Source organism: Actinia tenebrosa, unplaced genomic scaffold (genome assembly GCF_029948245.1).
Source record: "Actinia tenebrosa isolate PJP-AT-01 unplaced genomic scaffold, QUT_ActTen_1.0 PGA_scaffold11__36_contigs__length_13525064, whole genome shotgun sequence".
Taxonomy (NCBI): Eukaryota; Metazoa; Cnidaria; class Anthozoa; order Actiniaria; family Actiniidae; genus Actinia; species Actinia tenebrosa.
In genome coordinates, this window is record NW_028292571.1 from 13506219 (window position 1) to 13515215 (window position 8997).

The 8997-nt window shown below is 44.2% G+C and overlaps 1 protein-coding gene across 1 annotated transcript in view; it reads right to left on the reverse strand.

Moving 5' to 3' along the window:
* LOC116300910 (uncharacterized) overlaps window positions 1–4055 on the reverse strand; it is a 14857-nt gene extending 10802 nt beyond the window's left edge. Inside the window, exon 1 of the mRNA XM_089027230.1 lies at window positions 2754–4055. Within this exon, the coding sequence (XP_088883356.1) occupies window positions 2754–4055 (1302 nt within the window). The remainder of the gene's footprint in view (window positions 1–2753) is intronic.
* Between the last annotated feature and the right edge of the window lie 4942 nt (window positions 4056–8997).

Genomic DNA, 8997 nt, shown 5'->3' on the forward strand with positions numbered 1-8997 from the left:
CAATTACCCCAGGTCCAGTAAGCGAAGTAGCAACGCCAGTGCCTGTTAACGCCACGGACATGGAGCCGGAAGTTATTGCGATTTTATGTAAAATGCTTCGGGCTCTGATGTACTTTTTTCGGACTTTTTCATAGTGTTTCGTTTGCCCTTCCAAGTAAGCCAGGATTAGATTTACCTTATTCAAACGAAAGTTCTCGGCATTCAATTCATTAGGTAAATCAGGATAGAGCGGAGGTGCTGATGCTATAACATCCATTATATATATAATGTACGACGCTTTTGGGAATGATATACAGGACAACCAAAAATACTGGAATTGGAGAGAATTTAGGAAAAGGTTTCCACATGCGGGTGCTAGTAAGTTCGAAAGAAGACCCGATGGTATTTACTATAACGGTGAAAGAATGTACAGCAATGAGGATTTAAAACCTACGCTGGTCGATCAGGTGAAGCAATTACCGAACCCCATTAATAAAGCACCTAATTTCCCAAGGGATTTATTAATGAGCAAGGAAGATTACCCATTTTACGATGCTGAAGGTGGTGTAAACGAATTTGAAACAATGGTAACGTTCCTGAAGATTTCAGTGGGTAAGCAATCATTTGGCGTAGTAGTAAGGAATATCTATGGGGATACGATGTTAAAGCATACGTCAGGTAAAGAGGTCAGGGAATGGTTAGCAGGACCCAATATGCGATATTGGCCACAGCAGTTAAACTTTGCTGTCTGGGCTGCCACTAAAGGTTGTGGTGTTGCCGCGGACATGTTCCACATTTCATTTATGCGGTTTCACGTTGCCTTTACGGTTAGGAGGCTGTTGAAGGAGCTTAATGTACCTTTACCGGGAGATAAGGCATTTAATCCAATGAATAACCGATATGACGCCGCAGCCCTGGAAAGGTTAATTAATGAATTCAAACCACAGCAAAAAGATTTTCGTTATAAGGAGGGTAAGACGCATGGGCTGGGTATAGTTTACGTTTGGGGTGCCAATGGTGAGAAGCCGGCTGACTACGGACATCAGGAATACCCAAGTAATGAGTTAGAGTTTGGTGATATGGGTGGCGATAAGAGTAATAAGAGTAATCATTAATTACCAGAATTCAATCGAACTACCTCGGCACTTGGGATCCATTCGTGTTGATGAAAGGAAAAGGTCTAAGAAACCTAGCCAGGATTAACCGTAGCATTGAAGCATTCGTATACTGTATCTTAGGAGCGCAGGTAAATACCCGCAGCCCCATCATTGGATCCCAAGGCGCTTCGCGGGAAACGCAAGAAGAATTCCTAACTTTATTTGAGTCTGCAATAATAGAAAATGACATATCTAAATCGGTGCAGAGATATCAATTAGCGGTGCAGCAGTCTAAAGTACGACTGGATTATGCTTTGTCACCTGGTTGTTGGTTAATGCCAAGTAATTTGGTTATTAACACCAATTCCGTTGTGGGTTATAACAATAAGCTGCAGCGAGCTACCAAGGACATGAAGTTTGGGATGAATGACGTGAACTCTGACATGACCAAGAGCATTCCTCACTTCGTAGAGAAACCAAAAAAAGAGGTAGAGAAACCATCAAAGAAGGTGCCGCCAAAGAAACCAGTAAAGAAGGTTATGCCTGAGGAATATGACCATAACTTACTAAAAGCCGGCTTAGCAGCTGCAAGTATTGGTCTGAGTTATTATATATGGCGATGAACAACCCCTACGTAGCTGGAGTAGATTGTGTTTATACGACTTACACAGGCGAGAAAAAATACACCCAAGCATCTTGGGTTGATGTCACGGGTATGTCAGTGAATTTGAACTACTCGGGAAAGAAGTTAATCCTTTGTAGTATTTGCATTGGTGTGAGTAGTCATGCCAACGTAGGATTTCGCTTCTGCGACGACAATGGAATACTGCAGCCTATGCGTGCGAAGACAAACAACAGGGAGCCTACGCATTTCTCCGTAGAGCCCAACCCCAGCAGTGTCGAAAATCTATCAGTTTGGACTTTCCACATGGTTACCGATTGCCATGGGAAGGTAAAGCTGCAGATAAGAGTAGACGATACTGGGAGCGTTTGTGTAAATAGCATAGAAGATCAAAGAGATATGGTTTATAATCACAAAACCATTAGCACTCTTACGGTGCTTAGCCTTTAAATATATGAATAACCCACATGTAAAGGAAGATTGGTTCCTTCATTACTTGGAGGAGAAGGACTACGTAAATGATGAATGGTTTGACACCGAATTGTGGGTAAAGGTTGGAGGTCTGGGATTAATCATGTGTACTATTAGTATTTCAGCGGGGTGGTCATGTAATGTTGGGTTTAGGATCGTTGATGAAAGTAACCGACCATTACAGCCTTACAGAAAAAAAGATAACAATAGGAACCCAGTTCATTTCTCATTTGAACCCCAGCCAACAAGCGTAGAAGACTTAACGCCGGTAACTTTTCATATGATAGCCAATTGCCAATATGCGAAGTTACAGATTCGTCCCAGTGATAAGGTAACGTCGGGCGTCGATGCCGGTAAGCTGGGTCGCGTTCGGATAAATGCCGCCCCGTCAAGTGGTCCTTCGACGGATGCTACTTGGAACCATAAGCCGATTAGCACCATGACCGCCATACCGCTAGTTCCGCATTATCAAGGCGGCGCGAATACTATCTTTACTTATCCCCCGTCGAGGACGCCTAGGATTCCTGATGATGATAAGCCCACAGTAATACACAAGGATAAGATTAACCCTTCATTTTCTTTAAGAGTACCACTCCAATAGCGACGACCAAGATCCAAATGTTATTCCCCACGAACTTCAATAGTTCTCCGCCGGTCTTAAGTGCCAAGGAAACAACTGAACCCAGCAGCCCAGGCAAACCGGCTGCCATCTTTTTTCCTAAGGCCGTTAGTCCATTACCTAATTTTTTTACGCCTGCGCCTGTAGCCTTAAGCGCAGAAAAGATCACACCTACTACGCTCGAAATAGCGACCGCGAATGCCAGTGGAATACCATACTTCAAAAGGGCTCTTTTTACCTTTTCCTTGGTGGTAAGCCCCAATTCTCTTTCCAGGTTTTCCTTTTGCGTATGTAATTCTGCAAGGCGCTCCTGAAGGGTTTCTACTTCCTTTTGAGCAGCTTCCCTTTCCTCTTCGGGGCGAGTTTGATCCGCAACTATTTCCTGCTGTCGCTCTATTTGCCCCTCCAGGTCTTCAATAGCCTGATCTCTTTGCCGGATTTGCTCTTCCTTAGCGTTAATTTCGGCAACCAACTGCCGCCGTTCCTCTAAAGAGTTAGCTATGGTGGTACGTAAGTTCTTAGCTTCTTCCTTGTTTATGTCTAGGTCTTGCAAGGCAAGTTCGAAGGCCTTTTGGGCTTGGTCCCTATCACGTAGGGCTTTGTTTCTTTGTTCTCTCATTTCTATTATTCTTTGGTTCTTGTCGTCAACTTCTCTCTTTTGAGCATCAAGGAGTAGTCGGTTTTGTCGCATATAATCTGCTTCCCTTTCCTCCATCGTTTCCTTTAGTCCTTCGACGCGTTTTTCTAGCGCAACCTTTTCATTCAGGGTTTGCAACCTTTCTAACATGCTTCTAGTGGCATGCTGGAAGCCTTTTAATCTCGCCACGTCACCCCTAACTTCACCATCTTTATCAAAAAGGGGTTGCGGGTTCGTCCAGCGGTCTTTGTCAGGAAATCTTAGGTCTTGAACGCTTATGAGGACTTTGTTTTCGCGTTCTGTGAGCCTTACGTCGTCAGCATCGAAACGGGAATAACGCTCATTTAGCTCTTGCATTGCCCACTCTACAGTTTCCCGCGCGGTTGCTCCGCCCATGTTTTGAAGCTCCAAGTATTCAGGGATGGGTTTGCCGTGGTGTCTTGATTGCCACATGCGATTTAAGGCGGCCTTGGCGCTTTTCCATCTACTACCATATTTATCGTGTAAGGCTGCGTCGTAGATTAAGGGGTCGGTTTCCAGGCCTTTAGTCCATGCGTCGTATTCTTCGTCGTTAATATCGACTTGACCTTCTTCAGTGGTGGGATCAAAATCTGTTCCTTCTACTTCCATTATATATGATAAGCTCAAAGTTAAACCCCAACGTATTACCTAAGCAGGTTGGCGGACTGAAAGCAGAACGCACCTTTCACCGAGTCACATTCACCCCAAGCAGCGCTAAACCTGGAGAAACGCTGTACGTAGGTGTGCCCCGCCTAACAGATAACCTAGTGTTAGTTCCTGGCACCCTGGCGTTAAGGTTTGATTTGACGGTGCAACCTACCGTCGCAGATGAAAGGATTATCGTTAACAACCTTGGTCGCAACATCGTCTCAAAGATGCGAGTAAAGTTTGCCGGGGAATCCCTCTTAGACTTAAACAACTATGACCTTTACACCACCTACAAAGATCTGTGGTTGACTGCATTCGAAAGGGCACAAAAGATAGAGCAGGGTATTGGTAGCACAATCTTACGTAAGGTTAGGACTCCTACCAAGACACAACCTACTGACGGCAGCGGAGAAACCGCAGTGGCAGATGCAAAGGCCATTAAGACAGCCTATGGTACTAAATACGTAATACCATTGGACTTTGAGGCTATTACCAGCCACGGAGTTTATTATCCTAGACAGTTGAGTGAGTTGCAGTTTGAAGTGACCTTAGCCAACATGACTAACATCATTGGCGGGTTAAGCACTGCGTTGTCGGGAAGTATTCATCCATACGCCATTACCAACCTGGAATTGCAGTATGAAACCATACACTCCGAAGATCTAGCACGTAGCGCTGGCATGGAATACAGTGCTGGAAAGGCTTTCTTGTACGACCACGCGGTAATGTACAAAACCTTTAGTTTCCTGGATAAGACAGACGCGGTAATTACTCAGAGCATTAATTTACCACGTCGTAGTCTTACAGGGTTGATGTTGGTATTTATCAAACCTTATGAAGCCGGTAAGCGCGACTCTGAAGCCTTTCATAACCCCAACATCATCAACGTCGGGATTAGCATCAATGGAGTTCCAAATAAGGTGTATTCGCAGGGAATGAAGCCCTCAGACATCTACAGGGAAATAAAAAGAAAGTTTGGGGATCAAGTTGCACCCGGTGAGTTCTTTACCGATAAGTATGCACTGTGGATTGACATGCGAACCACCAACGACGAGGATTTACATGGACAGGGATTGCGTCTGGTAAATACCCAGGACGGCATTACCCTGGAAATCAAGCGAGATCCAAACACTAGTGCAGGCGACTCAGACAAGATTAACGCATACGTCTTTGTGGTGTCTGACGCGCAACTGACCGTAGAAATGAATCAGCTAAAGAGTGTTGCATATTGATTCGTTCCCTTAGCCAATAAAAAATATTCTGTATATAATGCTTCGCGTATTCGAAAACAACAACACCAAACTGCAATGCATAGTGCAAGGCGATAAACTTTATTTCAAAGCGAAGGAGGTGGCTTTGGCGTTGGGCTATGTTAACTCTAGGGACGCAGCTAGAGCACACGTCTCAGAGGAAAACAAGGTAACTTTAGGGTCTATAAAGGGTGTCAATCTGACTGACACCCTTAATGCGCAACCACATACCGTTTACATCACTGAAATGGGTCTTTATGAGTTAATATTCGGATCTGAAAAGTCCGTAGCTAAGGAGTTCAGAAAATGGGTGTTAGGTGATGTTCTCCCTACCCTCAGGAAAACAGGTAAGTATGAAATAGAGCGGCGCTTTGACAGTCCTAATAAGTTAATATTCAAAATAGAAAATGAATTTGACCTGCATAAGAAGGTCGTAAACTACATACGTCGATTCCACCCTATCCTACTGCTCGCACCAGGTCTTGGAGAACTACAGGACTCAGCTAGCAAAAGGATAGTATGTTGGCAGAAAGGTTACCAGGCAGGTCAGCCTGACATCTTAGTTCTCAATGCACATAAAAAATATAATGGGTTATGCTTGGAGTTGAAGACGCCTAAGGGTAACGGCGTATTATCCTCAAAACAAGAGGCATTACTCGCACAATACGAGGCAAATGGTTATCTAACTATGGTGTGCAACGATTATGACCTTATATGCAGGGAAATTGACCATTACGCGGATGGCATTCGTGTACCTTGTCCTTGGTGTATTAAGGCTTTTAAGACGCAGGAGGCGTTAAGGACTCACCAAAGAATATTTCATAGATATAATGATAGTTGAACAGACACACTGGCGTGAATTAGTCCAAGGCATTTCATACAGAATAAAAAATTATGTTGTATTCGAAGACATTAGCCGTTTAAGGTTGGTCTTGGAACACGACGGTAAAGAGTGCACACTGTGGGCACCCGACTGCGTGCGGTATGTCCTTCAAGGTGAGGAATTCACACACATACGCAGCTATGGTAAGGTCAACGGTCGATGGAAGTTCGACGTTGAAAGGAAGGTAGATGCTAATCCTCTGTGTGATTAGAAGTCATCCTCATGGGCGGTTAAGTATTGGTCTGCTACGGCGGACCTCATTTTTTCTGTTATGTGGTAAGCGGATACGGTAATTAAGACGCCTCCTACGAATGCTGCGATTTGAGGTATCATATATCTTTATCATTTTTCCAAGCCTTTCGTACCGCCAGGTAATGGTCTAAAGGACGTGGTCCGTCGTATAGACAGCACCAAATATGTTGTCCACTCCGTTGACAGCCGCAGCGATCGCAAATAGCCTCCCAGTGTTCCCTGTCCTCCCATTTAACGCCCTCAACATCGTCAAAGCCTACAAAGGTTTGGTCAATTTCCTTCTTACGTTTTGTCAGCGCCCGGGAGGTTTCAAGGGGACAACAGCGTTCGGCTATGTCACCGTGGGTTTCACAGGCAATACCTTCTAGGTGGTAACGGCGGCAGCGGTACTTATGCCAGTTCTCTTCAAAGAAGGGCTCATCACAGCGGCGGCAGCAGTTCTTAAGACAGACCCTGTTGTCGCGGTGATATTGTAAGGCTTGGAGGGTGGACAGCTTTTGACCGCAGTCACCGCAAAGGGCGCTTATGGTCTTTTGACGGTATCGCATGCGCTCCATATACCTTATTTTGAAAATCCTTCTTGCAGATCCTCTTTGTAAGCTAAAGTTTTTTGTGCTTTAGGATCTGTGGGACACCAATGCCCAACGAAGGATTCTTCGGGGAATACCTTATTACAATGAGGACAGGTGTATTTTTTCTCCTCACGAATTATGCAGTCGGCAGGTAGTTCACATGTAATGCAGTCCATATATTGAAAGGGCAATTAGAATTCCTCCCAGGCAGCTGCGCCCCTGACTTCGATGTAGTATATTGGCGATGTAAGGAGATCTTAATGATATATTATTCTTTCTTAGAATACGTTACGTAAAGACTTATTTTAGGGCCCTTCATATTATCCTCTTTTTATTTATTATATTAAGTAATGTTAATAAGATATCATTAAAAGAATAATAAAATATCATTAAAACTAAAGACCCTAAGAATATTAGCCTAATAACATTCAAAACATTAAGAGAATAATAACCAATCATTAAAACTAAAGACCCTAAGAATATAATCCTAATAACATTCAAAACATTAAGAAATAATGACATTAAAACTAAAGGCCCTAAGAGACCCTACCCTATCAGCAACAACGAAGTAGGATCATTAATAAGGCATAAAGAACACCCTACTATAATGACATGCAACGATTGCAACAAACGATTCAGTTCCTTACAGCGACTTAACTATCACACCGAAAACAAGGTCTGCTTTAAGCAACGCGCAGCAACGACATGCGAACATTGCAATAAGACCTTTACGACCAGCCAAGCTCGTTCCTACCACGTCAAAAACAAGGTCTGCTTTAAGCAACGCGCGACAGCAACGACATGCGAACATTGCAATAAGACCTTTGCTACCGCGCAAGCTTGTTCCTACCACGTCGAAAAGAAGGTCTGTCGCCGAAACGACGCGCACAACCTTACTTGCGAAGAATGCTACAAGGTACTAAGCTCTCCTCAAGCACTAGCATACCACATGGAACACAGAGTCTGCCTCAAATCTCTTTGCAAAAGCTGCAACGCATCCTTTGAAGATGCCTGGCACAAATACAGATGTAAACGATACGACCTTTCAGAAGTCGTCTGCGAAGAGCATGGCGACGTAGCAGAACGTTGTTGTCCAGTCGACACGGTAAGGCAATTGAACAACCAGAAAAAAGAAATAGACGACCTCTTTGTGAACTTCGACGTCACATTTGAAAAGGTCGCCTGGGAGAACGTAAACTACTGGAACGACACTTGCGATAAGTGTGGCTGCGTCAGGAAGGAACAACACTTGTGGCAGTGCTTATACGATCCATCACAAGCATGTACTTTCAGTCGCTACGCCGAAATGCGTATGAGAGATGCGCTGCTACAGAAGGCGGAAATGCTACGCCAGCAACGACGATGAAGTTGGTCATACTTAAAGCAAACCTAATTCATTTCGAGGTTCCTTAATTGTTAACGTTCTATAGAGGATATTGAATGAAGTCCTTGATGGACTCCGTAGCCCACCCCGCTATCGTCAAAAGCGCACCAAACCGTTCTGCACGCTTCAGACTGCACATTTCATCGTACAATTCCTGCACGCGCTCTTTTAACCGGTCTATCTCTTCCCTTTGTATTTCTATGGTGTTTTTTTTATCCTTTGCGTCGGCGGTCATTCTTCTTACTGCTTCCACTGGTTCCATCTATATATGAATCCAGATCACATGCCTTGTAATGCTCTGATAGTAGGACCCACCGGCTGCGGAAAGACCCAGTTCATCGTGGAGCAGCTATTAGGGCCCTTTAGATACCGCTTCGACTACATAGTGTTATTATGCCCCACCTACGTGAATAACCGCACCTGGGAAGGCATAGGAGTGAAAGATGACGACTTCTTCGTAGATATTTTAGACCCTAACGAGTTATCCAGCCATTTGAAGTTCTGGCACAAGCAATTCCCTAAAGATACGCAAACCTTGCTCATACTGGATGACATTGCCTGT